This window comes from Micropterus dolomieu, linkage group LG22 (genome assembly GCF_021292245.1).
Source record: "Micropterus dolomieu isolate WLL.071019.BEF.003 ecotype Adirondacks linkage group LG22, ASM2129224v1, whole genome shotgun sequence".
Lineage (NCBI taxonomy): Eukaryota > Metazoa > Chordata > Actinopteri > Centrarchiformes > Centrarchidae > Micropterus > Micropterus dolomieu.
Genome location: NC_060171.1, coordinates 26,272,826 through 26,292,278, shown reverse-complemented (window position 1 = coordinate 26,292,278; position 19,453 = coordinate 26,272,826). Strand labels below are relative to the sequence as shown.

At 40.9% G+C, this 19,453-nt stretch overlaps 1 protein-coding gene across 7 annotated transcripts; it reads left to right on the top strand.

Annotated features, from left to right (window-relative positions):
• The first annotated feature begins 246 nt into the window (after positions 1-246).
• On the top strand, positions 247-14,210 carry si:dkey-246g23.4 (uncharacterized protein LOC559426 homolog). Of its 7 annotated transcripts, XR_006822835.1 has the most exons (7): positions 247-318; positions 6,048-6,299; positions 6,849-6,992; positions 7,073-7,791; positions 8,929-9,093; positions 12,057-12,174; positions 13,407-13,424. XR_006822835.1 is itself a non-coding variant. In XM_046037897.1 (6 exons), the coding sequence occupies exons 2-6, from the start codon at positions 6,083-6,085 to the stop codon at positions 13,506-13,508; spliced, it is 1,347 nt and encodes a 448-aa protein (XP_045893853.1). In that variant the 5' UTR covers positions 247-318; positions 6,048-6,082; the 3' UTR covers positions 13,509-14,210. The 7 variants fall into 7 exon arrangements, 6 of the variants coding, with proteins under 6 accessions (XP_045893853.1, XP_045893852.1, XP_045893849.1 ...); XM_046037897.1 differs by lacking the exon at positions 12,057-12,174 and having other exon boundaries at positions 13,407-14,210; XM_046037896.1 differs by lacking the exon at positions 12,057-12,174 and having other exon boundaries at positions 8,853-9,093; positions 13,407-14,210.
• Positions 14,211-19,453: the final 5,243 nt, after the last annotated feature.

Sequence of the window (19,453 nt, the reverse complement as noted above, 5' to 3'; positions counted from 1 at the left end):
CTGCTCTTTGTCTCTTTCTCTTGACTCTGAATCATATATACATGTGCATGAACTTATGTATACACTAGAATGCATAAGTTCAGCCTGGGATTTCACATAACAAAGCACCTGCGCTCTTGATCACATATTGTTTGACCCTTGGACCACTTACCCTGGAATGTGGTTTCTCTGAAGAGTACTGTCAGGCATGTGTGTGAGTTACACCACCATGTGACATGGGCCAAGTGCCAAGCCATTGCCATCAGGTTGTGAAATCCCTCCAAACCTGGAGAACTGGCCTGCAGGAGGAACATCATGGTTTCAATATGACCACAACAGGTACAGCAGAATTATGATTTTACATTCAAAAAATCACTGTGTATGTAAATTCTACTGTGAATTTTGTTACGTTTCACCTTGACTTGTATTGTGAGCTTTTGTGGTCATGATCCAGATTTGAGTACAGACCTCTTTCAGTCCAATCACACAGGAGGTGGGCAATCTGTATAATTAAAATGCTTGAAAATCCTTTTTAAACAGGTTCTTATGCAGTCTTATGCAGTTATTTATTTTTCATCAACGGAAAGAGGAACTGAGCTAAATCCTATCATGCTTGGCAAATCTAATCTGCTTGCACTGACTGTGGTCCAAAGAGATAACAAACAGCTTACAATTGCAAATTTTCACTTTTTATTCTCCTTTAGGTGTAAAATCTGTTGTGTAAATTTCTCAGACAATTCAAGATATTGTGTCACACATGCAGTCTGCTTGACATAGAGCTAGTATAAATCCTTGAGATGAGATAATATGTTTGATGAGAAAGAAATTATCACAGGCAATGCTTCATATTCAATGTATTTCTTATGCATTAAGATACACCAATCAGCCTTAATATTATGACCACTCACAGGTGAAGTAAATAACACTGATTATCTCGTTACAATGGCACCTGTCAGTGGGTTGGATATATTAGGAAGCAAGTGAACATTTTGTCCTCAAAGATGGTGTCAAATGGGCAAGCGTAAGGATTTTAGTGAATTTGACAAGGATCAAATTGTTAGAGGTGGTATTATGCTCATTTTCATGTTCAAAATCTTATTTAGGGGTTGTACCACGACAGGTTTACATGGTTTCATTTTTAAAAAACACCATATTTTTGTCATACTGCACATTGCTGCAGCTCCTCTTTTCACCCTGTGTGTTGAATGCTTCGTTTTAGCTATGGATCGATGGACGATATCTTTGTTGGGAGTTGCAAATGTGCAGTTCCTAGTTAAGGACTACTAGCCAATCAGAAGCAGAGCAGGGCAGGTCAGTAAGAAGCCGGTAAACACGGCTATGGTTAAGCTGTATATCCCGTTTCCAGCTTAGCAACATGGACTGGAGCAAGAGCTTCAGAGTGGTAAGTTATTAATCTGTAACAAAAGTATTTTTCATCCATAAAGTTTTAACTGAGCTCTGTCTCTACATCACAGTAACAACTTTGTGTCCATTGACTGCCTGGAGGGTAGCAAGTGTTTGGAAGGGAGAGGATAGGTGTGTGCTGCAGCTCAGTGTTTTTCCAACTGTGTTTTTGAGGGCGTGTCTGACTAGCCACTTGGCTCATTGCGCTTTCATCGCTGTGTCGTCACTGGGATGAAAGAGAAGTGGCTGGACTACAAACGAGCTGTTTTCAGGCAGTTCAGAGTAGTGTTTTCTGTGGGAGGTGGGAACTCCCTTTGGGGTGGACTTTGGGCTTTATTACTTTGCACATCTATTATATGCACAAAAAAAGATTTAAACTAATAAAAGAGAGGGAAAAAGCCAAAAAGCGTAACACCACCTCTAGATGACTGGGTGAGAGCATCTCCAAAACTGCAGATCTTGCGGGTTGTTCCTGGTCTGCGGTGGTCAGTATCTATCAAACGTGGTCCAAGGAAGGAAGAGTGGTAAACCACCACTGAAGCACGTAGGGAGGGAAGGCTAGGCTAGGTGTGGTCCGATCCAAGCTACTGTAGGTCAATTGCTGAAAACGTTCATGCAGCCTCTGATGGAAGGTGTCAGTTGTTGTCTGTGGGGTATTTTCTTTTACATCACGTAGATAGCCGGGTGCGTGTGCGTCACTTACCTGGGGAACACATAGCACCAGGATGCACTATGGGAAGAAGGCAAGCTGTGATGCTTTGGGCAATATTCTGCTGGGAAATCTTCCTGTCATTCATGTGGATGTTGCTGTGACATTGTTGCAGACCATGTACAGTATCTCACAAAAGTCAGTACACACCTCAAATTTTTGTAAATATTTGATAATATCTTACGCTGAAGAAATGACACTTTGCTACAATGTAAAGTAATGAGTGCACAGCTTCTATAACAGTGTAAATTTGCTGTCCCCTCAAACATGGCATATCACACAGCCATTAATGTCTAAACCACTGTCAACACCCATAAGTGAAAATGTCCAAATTAGACCCAAAGTGTCTATATTTTGTGTGGCCACCATTATTTTCCAGCAGTGCCCTCTTGGGCATGGAGTTCACCAGAGCTTCACAGGTTGCCACTAGAATCCTCTTCCACTCCTCCATGATGACATCACAGAGCTGTTGGATGTTAGAGACCTTGTGCTCCTCCACCTCCCGTTTGAGGATGCCCCACAGATGCTCAATAGGGTTTAGGTCTGGAGACTTGCTTGGCCAATCCATCACCTTTACCCTCAGCTTCTTTAGCAATGCAGTGGTCGTCTTAGAGGTGTGTTTGGGGTCATTATCATGTTGGAATACTGCCCTGCGGCCCAGTCTGCAAGGGGAGGGGATCATGCTCTGCTTTAGTATGTCACAGTACATGTTGGCTGTAGCTCCCGAGTGCCGGCAGCACTCATGCAGCCCCAGACCATGACACTCCCATCACCATGCTTGACTGTAAGCGAGACACATTTGTCTTTGTACTTCTCACCTGGTTGCTGCCACACACGCTTGACACCATCTGAACCAAATAAGTTTATCTTGGTCTCATCAGACCACAGGACATGGTTCCAGTAATCCATGTCCTTAGTCTGCTTCAGCAAACTAGTTGTGGGCTTTCTTGTGCATGCAGACCAATTTGATACAGTGTGCGGCTTATGGTCTGAGCACTGACAAGCTGACCCCCCACCCCTTCAACCTCTGCAGCAATGCTGTCAGCACTCGTACATCTATTATCAAAGACAGCCTCTGGATATGGTGCTGAGCTCGTACACTCTTTGGTCGACCATGGCAAGGCCTGTTCTGAGTGGAACCAGTCCTGTTGAACTGCTGTATGGTCTTGCCCTGCCACAAAGCAAATCAATCCATTTGAGAATCTCTTGGATGTGCTGGAAAAACAAGTCCGATCCATGGAGGCCCCCACTTCTCAACTTACAGGATTTAAAGGATCTGCTGCTAACGTCTTGGTGCCAGATACCACAGCACACCTTAAGAAGTCTAGTTGAGTCCATGCTTCGACAGATCAGGACTGTTTTGGTGGCAAAAGGGGGACCTATACAATATTAGGCAGGGATTATAATGTTATGGCTGATCAGTGTACATCACCAGTGTCAACAGAAACAAGCCATGACTGTATATGATGATGATGATAATGTTACATGATATGCATTAACATGTCAATTTATACACTCACTGGCCACTTTATTAGGTACACTTTGCTAGTACTGGGTTGGACCCCCTTTTGTCTTCAGAACTGCCTTAATTCTTTGAGGCATACTTTCAACAAGGTGTTGGAAACCACGCAGTTGCTGCAGATTTGTCGACTGCACATCCATGATTTGAATCTCCTCATCCACCACATCCCAAAGGTGCTTTATGGGATTGTGATCTGGTGACTGCAGAGGCCATTGGAGTACAGTGAACTCATTGTCATGTTCAAGAAACCAGTTTGAGATGATTTGAGCTTTGTGACATGGTGCATTATCCTGCTGGAAATAGCCATCAGAAGAAGCGTACACTGTGGTTATAAAGGCTTGACATGGTCAGCAACAATACTCAGGGACGCTGTTGCGTTAGTCAATTGGTACTAAGGGGCCCAAAGTGTGCCAAGGAAATATCCCTCACACCACTACACCACCACCCAACCAGGCTGAACCATTGATACAAGGCAAGATGGATCCATGCTTTCATGTTGTTGATGCCAAATTCTGACCCTACCATCTGAATGTCGCAGCTGAAATCGAGACTCATCAGACCAGGCGACGTTTTTCCAATCTTCTGTTGTCCAATTTTAGGTGAGTCTGTGTGAATTGTAACCTCAGTTTCCTGTTATTAGCTGACAGGAGTGGCACCTGATGTGGTCTTCTGTTGCTGTAGCCCATCTGCTTCAAGGTTCGAACGTGTTGTGCATTCAGAGATGGTATTCTGCATACCTTGGTTGTAACGACTTTCTGTCATCTCGAACCAGTTTGCCCATTCTCCTCTGACCTCTGACATATACAAGGCATTTTCGTCCACACAACTGCCGCTCACTGGATATTTTCTCTTTTTCAGACCATTCTCTGTAAACCCTAGAGATGGTTGTGGGTGAAAATGACAGTAGATTTGCAGTTTCTAAAATACTGAGACCAGACTGTCTGACACCAACAACCATGCCAAGTTCAAAGTCACTTCTTATTTCGGACCCATTCTGATGCTCGGTTTGAACTTCAGCAAGTTGTCTTCACCTTGTCTACATGCCTAAATGCACTGAGCTGCTGTCATGTGATTGACTGATTAGCTATTTGTGTTAACAAGCAATTGAACAGGGGTACCTTATAAAGTGGCCTGTGAGTGTATACTAGTGGAACAACATCAAGCCGCCTCTTAAAAATGACCAACAATAAATAAAAAAGAGCTATAGGCATGGGTGCAACAAGCAATATTAGGCTACATACATTAAACAACCTGAAACTTTAACAGCAAAATAAAACATCACCAAGGTTGTAGAGCCAATCTCGACAGCAGCTACAGTCTACAAACACATATTAAAGCAAAAAGAGAGCCCACACAGTTGTAGTAATCTAGTAGCGCATACAGTACACACACAGCATGGTTACAGTTACAACAGTCAATGAGTTGATTGGTTGAACAGGGCTGAAATGGAGAGCTCAGGCATACCTGCCCAAGGGCTCCACTAAGGCTGCTCTCCCCCGTCATGGAGTGGAGCATGAGAGTTGACATTGGTGCACAGCTGCAGTCCCCCAGGGAAATAACAACCACATCTTCTCGCAAGTCTGTCATCCTCGCTGAGCTCACCATCACATAGAAGGAGGGAGCTGAGGCTGCAGTGAGCAGAAGAGAATGAATAAAGTATTCAGAGCTGGCTGCTGAATTCAAGAAGTCGGGCTGGAGGATCATCAACTACCCTGTGGAGGTGGGGTGCCTGGGCTCTGTTAGCGCATCAGCTTCACGGTTGCTCTGCAATATGGGAGCAACAGGCATGTGTTCAAAGAACTTGCTGAGAAGGGCAGATTTTAGCTGTGGCTGAAGTATAAGAATAGAAGCTCAGTTACCAGATAACCCAAAAGCCATTGGCAGGGAGTGGGAGGGAGACGTTCCTGTCACTGCCTCACCACCAGGAGACAGGTTAAAGGAGCAAAATGGTACAATAACTCTAACCTTAACCATAACCCATGACGTCATCTAATTTAATTGTATTGTTGTATTTTCTTGTATTACAACTTATCTCCCCACACCTCTTGTCATTTGCCCAGTGAATGTACACATTTAGCATGTAACTGTCTTTTACATAGTTTCAGCTGAGTGTCACCTCTCTGGACATGGAGCTTTGCCCTCCTGCAGCTTCAGACTAGCCTTTTCTGCTGCAGCTGCTGATTTAGAAGATTTCTCTTGTTCCACTCTCACAAGATTTATCTTGATTTTTTCATGTGACTTGCTTTTACTCTGTAACGGAAGCAACTTACAACACTAAATAATACTTCAAATAAAAAATACTTTACATAAAAATAAAATTACTGATTTAGTACACACAAAAACTTACTTTGTTACAGTAACAAGAGCAAAGGTGATTTGTTACTTCCACACCTGTATACAATAGATAAAAAATATCTGTCTATTTTTCCCTAGTCATTTGAGTATTGCAAACACCAGCGCAGGTCAGCATGGACTCTCCAGTGAAGGCTCAGAAGGCAAGGGTAGCTCCTGATGGTGGCTACGCCTGGTTCATCCTGTTCTCCTGCTTCCTGGTCTTTGGCCTGACTTTTGGGGTAATTAAAGCCTTTGGTGTATTCTATGTTGAGATACACCAGTACTTCAAAACCACAGCAACAGGAACATCTTGGATTACCTCTATTGCGGTGGCTACCATTCACATTGTGGGTAATTATCACAATCGTTTCTATTACAAGTAAATAGCAAACACATTTTACACCCCTCAATTTCCTCAGTGTTTCATGTTCATATCTTTCAAAGTCCCTCCACTCTTTTTGATCTTGTAGATGGCTCAGCACAAACAGACTTTCTGTTCTGACCACCAGGAGGCTCTTTCCTACACAATTATATATATATACTTATATCATGTCATCTTTTGTTGTTTGTAACACCGTTATCACACACAAATAATAGTAAAATACAATAAGATTGCTTTTTGATTTTCAAAATGAGTGTGTTGGTAAATATAATTTTTATCTGCTGCAATTGTAGCAGTGTTCTGCTGTTTAACTTTAAATTTTCACTGAGAATATTCAAACAAGATTATGCTTCCAGAAAACATTGTGATTTATACATCTTAAAAATAAATAGGACCTTTTACCTGCTGTGAAATGCATAAACAAACAGTGTCCTGCAATAGTGTTGCCCCAAGTAGGATTATGTACATGTCCTGAATAGGACTATATATGTATAAATGTCCTTTGTGTCCCTATGCAGCTCCTGTAGCATCTGTTCTGAGTGCTCGGTACAGCCATCGCTCAGTAGTGATAATCGGAGGACTGATGTGCAGCTTAGGAGTTGTGTTTGGGACGTTTGCTCGTAACCTGACTGAACTCTTCTTAACAGTGGGGTTCCTAAATGGTGAGTTGTTTGAAGCAAACACACATAAACTCAAAAATATACTTACAAAATATGATAGTCACTGGTGTCCTTTGCTGCAGGTTTCGGCTATGCATTGACATGGACCCCCACTGTGACCATGCTGGGCTTGTACTTTGAACAGAGGCGTCCATTGGCAAACGCTTTGGCCAGTGCTGGAGAGTGCATCCTTACCTTTGTCCTCACACCCCTGTTCCAGCTGTTGATTGACAGCTACTCCTGGAGGGGTGCTTTGCTAATCCTGGGGGGTCTACAGCTTAACCTGTGTGTATGCGGGATGTTACTGAGGCCCCTAACAGCCACCAGAGATGTGACTTGTGAGATCAAAGCAGAAGAAGAAGGCTTGTCCCTGGAATTGCTACCAAAAAAAGAATTTGAGCAGAGCAAACCAAGCTGCCTAGAAGCGGAGGAGCTGAGAATATCTAAGGGGGCTGATCAAGGGACAATGAAGCCATGTCCTGTGGACCCTGAAGCGATACCTGATTTGACCATGAAATTGCAAGACTCAAACAAAAGGAATAAGAGGTCTGAACTAAGGACCAAAATCCTTCGCTACGTAGATTACACCCTTATCACCAATGCTCGATTCATGGTCTACTCAATGTTTGGGGTGTTTGCAGCACTGGGTTTCTTTGCTCCCGCTCTGTTCCTGGTTCCATACGCTCGTAGTAAGGGAATTGAGGAGTACCAGGCAGCTGCACTCATGTCCATCTCTGCAGTGTTGGACCTGTTTGGAAGGGTGTTCTTTGGCTGGGTGGCAAATTTGAGACTGGTGGTGACAGTAAGTTCAGTTGTACAGTTAACCAGAGCAATAACATTTTGAAAATCATATATCTGAAAGCAAAGGCATGGCTTCGGTATCTGCACCATGTAGCATAGTACATTTGAGCATATTAAAGTAAAAGTTTGACATTTTGTGAAATAAGCTTATTCACTTTCTTGAGATTAAGACAAACTGTTACCACTATAATGTCTGTAAATATAAGCTAACATCACCAGCTAATTATCTCAACTTAGCATAAAGACTGGAAGTAGGGGGAAATACCTAGCCTGGCTCTGAGTAAAGACTCCACAAAATAGTCCAGCACATACTAAGTAGAAAGATTTCCTTTTTTTTGTACCTCTGGAGAGAGCCAGGATCTCTGTTTCTTCTTGCTTTTAGTCCTCCTGCCAAGCTAAACTAATCTGCTGCAAGTTGCAGCTTCATATTTAGCTAAAGACATGAGAGTGTTAATGATCTTCTCATTTTACTCTCAAGAGGAAAGCGTATTTTCTGTATATTTCTGTAAAAACACCTTCATGATGCCTCTTTTAGTGCGTATAGGTTGTAGATAGATAGTCCCGAATTACAAGCATTTCTCCCGACTCCTGTCCGGTTTGTCCCAAAAATTAGACTTAACGTGAGTTTTGATTATAATCTAATTAAACATTCAATACTGAACATTGTGTTGTTCTCAGGCTCCAGCAGGGCTTGCAGTATAGCTGTACATTGTGTCAACAGCATTGTTATAGCCTCAAAGTAACACTCTTTTCCCCTTTTTGTTTTCTAGTGGACAGGGAAAGTGTAGCTTCAGGCAGCCACGGCGGAGAGATCTTCATGCGCGTTGCACAGACAGATGTGACAGACACTACACTGATAAAATGAACAAAAAAAACCCACTGTTACATACATACATTTTAGCGTTGTGTTTTGATTTTCACGTGTTATAATGTTCATTGACACTGAATGTACCGGTAGCCACTGTCCCGAATTTCACCCATTCTCATCTGGTCACCCTAGTTGTAGAGGCAAGGTGGAACAGCTTGTGCACAATCCATCTCCTGTGTCTCTGTTCCTATCAGGTGAAGCAGCTGACAGCTACAGTAATTCTGCTGGGTACTGTGCTAATCCTCTGCCCACTGACCTCCTCGTTCTCAGAGCTGGCTGCATTCAGCGCAGCTTACGGCCTGGTGTTTGGTGCCACAGTCGCCATCCACATCACCGTGTTGGCTGAGATTGTGGGCGTCAACAGGCTTGGAAGTGCGCTGGGGTTCTTCATGCTCATACGCAGTAGCGGAGGCCTGCTTGGACCGCCCATTGCTGGTAAGTGAAAAAGCTTTTATAGTCAAATGCAAGTGTACAGTGTACCTATTGTGCATATATAAAATGGATTTCAGCTTTGAGTTAATGCTTTGATATTCCCTGTGATCTGTCCCACCATGCTAACTGGCATGCTATCTACAAATAAATATGCTGCACAGAGTAAAAAAGAAAAGAATAAAATTGTATTTAATTTACGCTTTCTTAACATTTCTATGATAAAATCTAAATCATTAACTCAAGGTTACAGCGTCTGTCATTTTCCTGGGCATATTCTTCTAACACGTTAAACATCACACAATGGATGTGCTTATGCACCGTTCTGCATTGTAGCAGCCCAGAGAGCCAGCTGTGCAAGAAACTATAATATCATGATACTTTATGGTTGTGTTAATTTCATGGCTGATTGCTTTCCAAAAATAATTTTTTCCCCTTTAAATGGAGTTTCTTCCCCACTGACTTTCCATTTTGTTACCTTTGATTTGACATTTGTCCAAACACTGTGTTCTACAGAACATGAGAACAACTGTAATACTATAATAGCATAACAAAGTAATGAAGAAAACCAAAACATATTGTGAAAGCCAAATAGGATTTTTTTTATGGCTTAAACATGCAGCCAAAGCAATAATTGACGCTTTGGTCACAAACTGTAAACAACGCACACAACTGACATATTTTAAGTTGATATGGTGAACTCCAGGAGATACAGAAGATACAGAGCAACATTAGCCCTCATTTGGATTTGTCTTTGTGACCAAGTTCAACAGAAAACGACACTGATGAGAGCAGTGGGGGTGAACTAAAACTGTAAAGTAAAGAGTAGAGCTGTAGGAAACTGCAGGGCCAAGTGATAATTCTCATGAGATATCTTGGCCGTCTAAATCACATCCTTCTTCTCTCACTATAAAAATCCTTCTTTGCTTTTCATGATGTACATTCCCTCTTTTGTGATTAGCGTAGCTTTAGTAAGGAAAATTAATTAAGGATAGCGCCTCATCCCCTTATCTGTGCACTTAAAAATTAAGCTTCTTTTACACTAGACAAAAAAACTCACTAAAACCTGCTAACACCTGGCTCTTGTCTTCAATGTGAAAAGGTACAATCGGCATTAATCGGCATTCACTCCCAGGTCAAATTACCGGCAGAAGTCACAGGTATTTATCGGCTCCAGCTTCAGTCGGCTGTGATGGAAACATTACACAGGGTTTACACACTAACCTTTATAGCACGACTGATTCATCTGTTTCTATCCTGGGATGTCTATAAACATCCACATGTTTATGTAGTATTACATAGACTAAGAGTCCATCATCTGGGACGTCTTGACTTCAAACACTATAAATACACCGACCAGCATGGAGCTATTAACTAGAAACACAGTGTTTGCACCTTATTCTATGGGCTACACATGGCAACCATTGACACTGGCCTCCATGTTTCTTTCTACCGTTTACTGACTCTGTTTTCTGGCTTGGTTGTGATGTCGAACGAGGCCCATTAGGAAAGAATAGAAAAAGCAAACTCGCCTCCTGGCAATGTGAAAGGAGTCAATCACCTATTTTAGTGGGTTTACCTGCGTTCACAAAACCTGCATATACACCAATGTTTGTGTGAAAAGGATATAAGGGTAGGGTAGATATAAGGGTTTGTCAAACTGTTATTTTCTCACATACACTGTAAATATATCTTCAGGACTACAATTCAAACATTTTCAACATATAAATAATTAGTATGGTTCTCCAAAAATGTTTATTTTTAATACATATAAGTAAACATGTGGGTTTGTGTAATGCCTGAAAAGCTTCTCAAAAGTTGGCCAATCTGTTTGCAATTATCTTTATTAAAATATTCTATTGTGAAAAATTTAAAATAAAGCTATTAAACTAATATGGCAGGTAAAATGCCCATGGCGCTCACAGCCAGTAGAATGAAGTCTTTTCCTGTCCTCCATATACTGCAGCCCCACCAACCACTGCACTGTCCTACAAACCAGTGAGCATTTGAACCTGATTACTAAGGTTGTGAGCTATTTTCACACAGAACTCTAAACAATAGTAGTAAATACAGCCTTAAAAACACCCAGTCTGACTTTGGCAACCAGGCACAGCCACCCCTGCCAGAAAGCACAGCCAGCAGTAAATCAGCTAGGGAAACCTCTCCAACAGAGTGGAAAAAACACATTCATATAATTGTAGTTTGGATCGCTCATTTGATGGTATCTATGGATTTCCATGAAGACTATTAATGTGACAAAAACAAAAATAAGAGTGATTTGAGTTATTAAAGTGTCACAGGCTGCTATTCCTTAGCTGTCTGGATATGTTTTTTATTATAAATTATGTGTCCACTGTCACTGACCTGATGTATGAGGAAAATAAATTCAATGAATTCTCCTGCTCAGTCCTCATTCCTCACTTAATTACCCACTGAAATCCTCCTAAGTTGGATTAAAACAATACCACCACATGTAAATGTTAAATATAAGATAATGCTAAAAGCTGAAACTGACCTCAAATAAAGTTAAGAGCTAATTAAAGCTGAGGTGCTATTCTATTTATAACTTAACATGGTCCCTCTGACACAAAGGCTATTTATAACTTATTTACTGTACCGTTCAGTACTTTGAGTGCTTTGAAGACCAGAGAGTTGGTGGATGTTAAGGATTCATCAGAGCGTTCTAATTATGTTTCCTTCACGAGAGGAAGGAACTGGCATTACTGCTTTAGGATAAAATTAATCTTTGTGCAGTCATCACTTCCTCATCTCTGCCTCAGTCTTTTGCCTCGTTCATAACTATCTGTCATTAAATTAAGCCAAAATGGTACCAGAAGTGCGGTGTTGTTGTGTTTTGGCCAGAATGGGTGCATTCCAGTCAGGAATTCATGTTGTCATTAGATTAAAACATTACAAAAAATATGAGTGTGTGAAAGCTGCAAATCACTCACTCACACTTTGCCCTTTAGGATTCTTAATAGACAAGATGAGTGATTATGGAACGGGCTTCCTCATGGCAGGAGTGGCTCTCATCGTCTCTGCTCTGTTCCTGCTCCTCCTCCATCAGATGAACCGTCAGAGTCAGAGGTCAACCACCCTAAACCACGATATGCATACAGACAAAATTGGACAAAGCGTCAAAGCTGAAGCCAAAGAGCTGGACATGACATGAACGAAGGAAAAATAGTCTCTGTTGCTGATAAGACAATGACATCTGGATCTTAAGATCAAAGTAAAAAAAAAGACTGAATAAGTGTTTTTTTCTAATGGAGAAATAAGACAGTGGAAGTCAGACGTCTAAAAGATATTAAAGGAAGCAAATGTTGCGGAACAGGCAGAAGTCACACCTCAAGTGTTTTTACAAACCTAAGGAACTGTACAAAAACGAATGGTGGGGGAGGCAAGGTTTTTTCCTTCTGTTGAACATTACTAATATGATCAGTTCTGCAGGCGTCCCAAAGTCCCATGTTCATGAAACAAGAGCTTACTGGTATTACAGCAGTTAGTTTGCTCTTGTTTCAAAAATAGAGAGTGGCTGGAATAGTAGCTAAATGTGATGCAAATTACTAATTTAATTTCTAATGTGCGTATTGGCTGCCCACACTGAAACAAAATGTTTATTAAGATATTAAATGGATACTTCATCTCCTTTACGCTTTTCCTCCTAGTTATGTATTGATAAGGATTTTTACTGTTTTATTATTTACGATAATGATGTTTGTTTTTCTCCATTGTCAAGGGCCAAAGGTTCAGCCCTGCTTCCTACCCCATTCATTTTTGGACGGTCCCTAAAGTTTCCATATTGAACTTACTTGAACTAAACTATAGGAACATACTGTCACTTTCCTACTTCAGATGCTGTATGTCTTAATGTCACACTATTTTTTTATGTTTTAGTCCTTTATTGCAGTGGTGTCATTTATGGATAAATGCTGGGTTGCAAAGTGAAAATGTGATTATGGCTCCCTCCAGTGAGAAGCTACTGATATTGTAATTGCAATCTTAACAACTGCAGAACTGAGCTGAAATGTGCAGGTATATCCAGACATTATACCAGAGGGAAGATTCGGGAATTTACAGATGCAGACCAAACAACCAAATTACAGAATGTAGCATCTGTTCTTGATTCAGTATTCAAATTGAATGCAGTATCCTTTGCAGCTGCAAGTAGAATATGCATGCTGTCATTAACCTACAAGCAAATAAACAACAAAAAAAAACAATTGGACGTGTTAAATTACACTGCTGAAACAACAAAACAAATGGTTCCATGAATTTTAGTTAGAAAAGCTTTTCTTCATTTCTTTCCTTTGCTGCAGAATGTTTGGAATGTGCAGCCATCAAGAAAACCAGCTTTAATAACCCCAAACCAACAAGAGGCACCAGATAAACATCTTCAACCTGGTGTAATGCAAATATAACAAGTACAAATAAACATGTCACTCTGCATAAATCTGCAATAACAAACTCCAAACCAAGGTTTACAAACAGTGGCCTACACTGAAACACACACACACACTCTAACACAAGCTAAACACTCACACATAGACACACATACACAAACCAAATGAAAGAGATAGCAGAAAAGAAAACTTGCCACAACAAGAGAGCTGGTCACAAAATACCACAAGCCTTTGATCTGCCAGACAGGAACAAAGACATAATCCACGTTTCATAGAAAGTCTACATGAAAACCAAACACACACACACACAGACACACACACACATTGTATGCCATGGTTGACTGCCAAGAGAGAAGAGGCCACCTATTATCAGGGAAAGGACGACTGCAGATACAAAATTATCAGAGGATATCCAATTCAGTGAACCAACAATCTACTGTAACTTGATACACGAGGAGGTTTGATCATTTAATTGCCGATCAGCCTGCTTGAAATCCCTAAACCCTTATTTACACACACTGTCTGTACTGCTTGTAAAAGGAGTAACATGTCTGAACAAGCAATAAACAAAACAGGCAGTGTGGAGTTAAACACCATTTTCTTTAATATATTAACATAGTTTTATTGATTGAGATGATAGATGAATAAATTACCTTAAATACTAACTACGATGTGACCATGCATGTTCTGTCTAGTATGTGTAAAGTAATCTTAAAGGGGCACTCAACCAATTATTAAATATGAAGTTCCTATAAAAACAGCTGTATAATGTCTTCTTTGTTTCTGGAGGGAGCTTTCCAAAGTTTGAAAACTGAACCCTATTGAGGTCATTGTGATGCCGTGTGGGTTATCTTGTCTTGTTCTCAAGACTTACGCTTTTTATCAGAAAGCCTGAGTTACAAACTTATGGAGGTGAAAAGAAGTGGCCATTTAGGAGCTTGGGGAGGGTCTGATGCTGGTGTTCACGCAATGCCACGCAAATCCTGTCGGGGGCGCGCTGGAAGCACTGGTTCATGCAAAGTAATTTTAAATTTTTCAACTTGAGCATGAAATTCGTATGATGCTATAGCCTATCAGCGATCAGACTGTCCAGATATCACAGATGGCTTTTCATAGTGTTGTGTGAAGAAGATGGAAGAGCGGAAGGACAGAGCTACTGCTCGCCGACAAACAGCTGCTGAGGTGCGGGGAGCTCTGGAGGAGAGAGCCGAGGGCGCTGCCGAACCTTTGGACAAATAAACATCCACAGTCAGACTGGATTCTGCTCTGAAAACGGAGCAGGTTAACGGCAGGAGGAGCTCAGAGTTAATTTCTTTTAATAAATTAACTTTTTACTTGTTATTTTTGGGAATGAAACGTTGATTTATCTTCACTCGCACTTCTCAGCAGAGATTTCAATTGTTGTAGCTGCGAGAGCTCTGTAGGACTACTTCATATTTATAAATACTGCTTGTAGAAAAGTTAGTGAGGAAGTTGAACTACCAGGTAAGTTCAGAAAAAACTATAACTCGTTATAAATCATTATACGTCACTATCAAAGAAGTTAGCATTGCATGGCCCTGATCGATTTGAACTCCATTCAGAAAACATGCATTTTAAAAGTTGCTCTCCATCTTGCTGACAGACCTGACAAAGCATAACTTAATATTTTAAACAAATTATTTAATTATCGCAACTAAATCACAGCAAAATGTTTATTTTGGGTTCATACAGCTGTAGTAATGGCGGATTGTGTTTATTTGCGTTGCCGCATTGTGTGCGCAAGTAGTCCAGCAGTCAAACTCACATGATAAGCGCAATGCAATTTGCGCAGTGTGTGAAACCGGTTTGATGAACGATGCTATTGTGTTCCATCATGGCAAATGTAGCTTGACCCATAATAGGGACTAAAAGTCAAGATATCTTGGCCTGCTGCTTTGATTTTGATCATTCTTTTTTAAATCTTTCTCTTTTATCTCCCTAACTTTTTGAATGTGACACACACACTGATCATGTTTGTTCATATGTTGTTGTTGGGCTTCTGTAAATAGCATCATAGAGTACGGTCTAGGCCTGCTCTTTTACGAAAAGCGCTGTGAGATAACTGTTGTTGTGATTTGGCGCTATACAAATAAAATTGAATTGAATTGAATATGCAGGAAGGTAGAAAACTGGTGAGACAAGCACATGTGCTTTAACTTCTAGCAACTAAGTGGGACAAGTTCAGTTTACACGTGGCCCACAACACAGTCTATGAGTGTGGGTGGAGAGAGAGGAGCAGCGGTGAAATGGGACAGTCTACATTTGACCCTTTCAACATCAACTTCAATAAAGCAGAAATCACTGGAAGAGCTTCGGAGTCTAACAGGACTTACTGAATCGCCTCCTGGTCAGTTTGACCCCACAGTGAAATCCCTGGGCTCATTGTCGCTATAGAAACAGCTGAAATAGTTTTAAAACTTTTTCTTTCTTTTTTTTTTTAGCCGACCTTGCTCCTGGGGGTCATGTTGAGGAATGCTGCACAGCTACCTGAGTTCAAAGCACTTGGTAGCGGGATTAGAAAGAGCAGAGGTTAAAAGTGAAGGAGTAGGGCAAAGGGAGAAATGGGGGACGAGAAGGGAGAAAAGATGATAACTGCATGTGAAGGAGGAGAAACCAGTTGGAAGAAAGTTGGGAGAGGAGGAGCTGAAGAGGGGACAGGAAGAGTAGGAAAGCCAAGGCAAGGGAAAATGAAAAGAGCTGAGGAATGTGAAGAAAGAGGAGGAGAATGACAGAAAAGAAGTACAGAGCTAGCTGAGTGCAGTCCGACTGTATGCTGGTTAGAAAATATTAGAGGATGAAGGATACTGATACAGCAATGAATTAGTCATAAAGGGGATGCAGTTGAGATTGGGCATGGCTTTAACCTGCTCACTGAAAAGAGACAGACAATGGTGATGATAAATGATTTTTGTAACTACAAAGGGCCAGTTCATGATCAGCTTGATTTGTTTTCAGAAGCCAAAAATATTCCACAGCTTTAGCCTCCAAAATACTATCAATAAACATTATCCAGGAATGTGCAGAGATGACTCCTCTACTGGTTTGGTGTGTTTTTATTTTGAGCGTCTCCTTCAACAAATTATTTCAGTTTGCAAGATTTTGGCAATTTAAGCATTAGTCCACTCAGATTTTCTGAATTTTAAGATACAAGATTGTAAAGATTTGAGACGTGAGACGTGAGAAGCAGACAGACAATACAGAAGTCAGGCAGATGTTTGGTCTACGTCAACCCCTCTTTGTCTGTTGTCTATCATTCCCCACAACCCTCTTTCTCCGTTTATCAACCCATCTGCATTTCTTCTGTACTGAAGCTTCTTATTTTCTTCCCCCTTGGTCTTCCTCATCTTCCCTTATTTTTCCATCAGCCACTGCCAGCCAGCATCTTTAAACAGCTGTCCCACTATAACTCATCAAGGTCATTGTGTTACTGTACCTTGCACACAAAAAATGGCATCACACGAATGCACGCAGAAGCTACACAAATCAGACGATGACATAAATTATGTGATATGAAGCCCCCTGAGACTCATGGACACTCCAACATGCATTGACTACTACAGTGCATCTTTGTCTCCAGAGAAGGCCTCTCACTGCCAGTGTATAAACATTTCCATTTCTGTGTTGATGTATCCTGTATAGCCTAGTAAAGTGGAGCGGATGGCACCAGTAATACTACTCGACTCTCTCTTTATTGTCAAATAAATTCACAACACAATCTTGTTCTTTGTGTGCATCTATACTGTGTATCTATGTGTGTGTGTGTTTTCTGTTTCCTCACTGACAAAAACAGCCATTAAGTCAGAGATTTATCTACCCTTGCTGCTTGAGGTTTAAATTCAGACACACATTAAAACCAAATGCTGGTCTGCAGATAATGCTTTGCTGAACTTTTTAAATGTGAGAAAGTAAAACAGAGCAAAGTAGACTTTCATTGCTGTTAATATACAGCACCGCAAAAGGAGAAATTTAGTTTTTGAAGAAACTGCTTGAGTCAGAGTGCTATTAAGATTTATCCTTTGCTCAGTCGAAGAACTATGGTGATGTGTCTTCTTCCTCACTTGGCACAACTGTGCAAGATGAAATCACCTCATCTCAATAACCTCTCTCCAAATCAGCAGCCTATCAGCCATAAAAACCAATCAGAGATGACCCCTGACCCCTCAGGCTGACCTTTGACACAGGCTGACAGCCCTGATTTGGAATGAATGGCTTTGACAGGTGTCTGACACAAAAGCGGCCCACCTGAGTAGCGTGCTAATAAACATTAAAGTGACAATGAAACGATAAATGCCATGTCCACCTTGTTAGCTTGTTTTACCAAAACCATAACAAACTGTTTATCTTTTGTATTTTTAGCCATACCTGCACCATGCCTCTGTGGATCGTCTATTGGTTGGTCCACCACTTGTTCTTAACTGGAATGTTTCCACAACTATTGCATGAATAACCATGACATTTTGTTCGTTCTTGGTCCCCAGAGGATAAAACCCACTGGTTTTGTTGATGCCCTGATTTTTTTTCTAGTGCCACCATGAGGCTGACGTTTTTGTTTTTTAGTTTTCAACAGCTATTAGATGTGTTAACATGAAAGTTTGTACACATATTGTCACAATCCCCAGAGGATGAATTATAACAACTCCAGTGATCACCTGCCATTTCACCTAGCACCATCATCAGGTCAACATTTTGCATTGTCCAATAGTTTGGTTTGTGATCAAATACCTGCAAAACTAATGACATTCCCATCAGCTTCAACTTCACATTTTGGTTTTGTGTTAATGATCTAATGTTAACATACTAACACACTAAACTAATATGGTGAACATGGTAAATATTACCTGGCAAACATGTTAGCATTGTCATTGTGAGCATGTTGCTGATTAGCATTTAGCCCAACGAGTACAGCCTCGCAAAGCTGCTTGCATGACTGTAGACTCTTATTCTTGTTTGCTGCTGTTTCACCCTAAACAAACTGTCTCCTATGACAAAACATTTTCTATGTCAGTGCCTAAAATGTAGGGTAGGCAAGGGTCTACATTTATGTTACAGCTGAAGATTGTTATAAAGCATTTTTGGATTTCTAAACATTTCTGAACATCCCTCTGTATCAGTGTCTTGCACAAAATTCAGAAATGTGATGAATAACAGAGGCAATCAATCACAGGTGTATACACTTAGATACAATAAATAGATTCTGTATTTACATATTACATCTTGTAAATATTTTGAGTACACAGACAGACACCAAACACTATCAGCACATTTGCATATACCTCTGTTAGTTCACGAAGTGCACATCTTCCGTCCAGATGCACAAACTGGGCTTCATTATGAAACATATACCACACATGTTCGCATTTGGCTTGTATTTAATCATACTTACTGTGCTCGTGTAACCATCACGTGTGGCTGAGGAGCTGCCCTGACCGCTGAGCCATCTCTGGACAGCTGCCAACTATTACAGCATGAATCAGACTGGAATTAATCTTGACCATCACAGAATAGAAGCATGTGGTATAAAGCCCCCTGAGACATGCAAAGTTGCCATCCTGCATTAACAACTACAATGCGTCTTTGCCTCCAGAGAACACCTCTCCAATGTAAGGAATTTCTGTCTTTTGAGTGGAGAGTCTGTCATGAAAAAGACTGATCATGTGGGAGATGTGATGGATGAAGAAGAATGTAATAAGTGGCTTGATACATGGTTTTATAAAAGGTGCCACAGAGCCCTTTGGATTAGGTTGTTTTGGGTTAGGAGGGCCCGATGACCAGAGCTACAGATAAGGACCTTGACAGAGTGTCCAGACTTCGCTGATAGTAAAGAACTGAGACAACCTTTGAGATACTGTTGATGGTTATTTATGGTAACCCATGTTTGTTTCTCCCTCTTTGTTATAACAACTAAGTGCTTTGCACTGTGTCTTTAAGTTATTGTATGCTTG

What these genes read in the sequence shown, in the direction of transcription:
- si:dkey-246g23.4 (XM_046037893.1), top strand. Translation starts at nt 6,083, where the DNA reads ATGGACTCTCCAGTGAAGGCTCAGAAGGCAAGGGTAGCTCCTGATGGT. An exon ending in GGCTACCATTCACATTGTGG is followed by an intron (nt 6,300 to 6,848) that starts GTAATTATCACA and finishes GTCCCTATGCAG; the next exon opens with CTCCTGTAGCATCTGTTCTG. An exon ending in GCTTGGACCGCCCATTGCTG is followed by an intron (nt 9,094 to 12,056) that starts GTAAGTGAAAAA and finishes TTTGCCCTTTAG; the next exon opens with GATTCTTAATAGACAAGATG.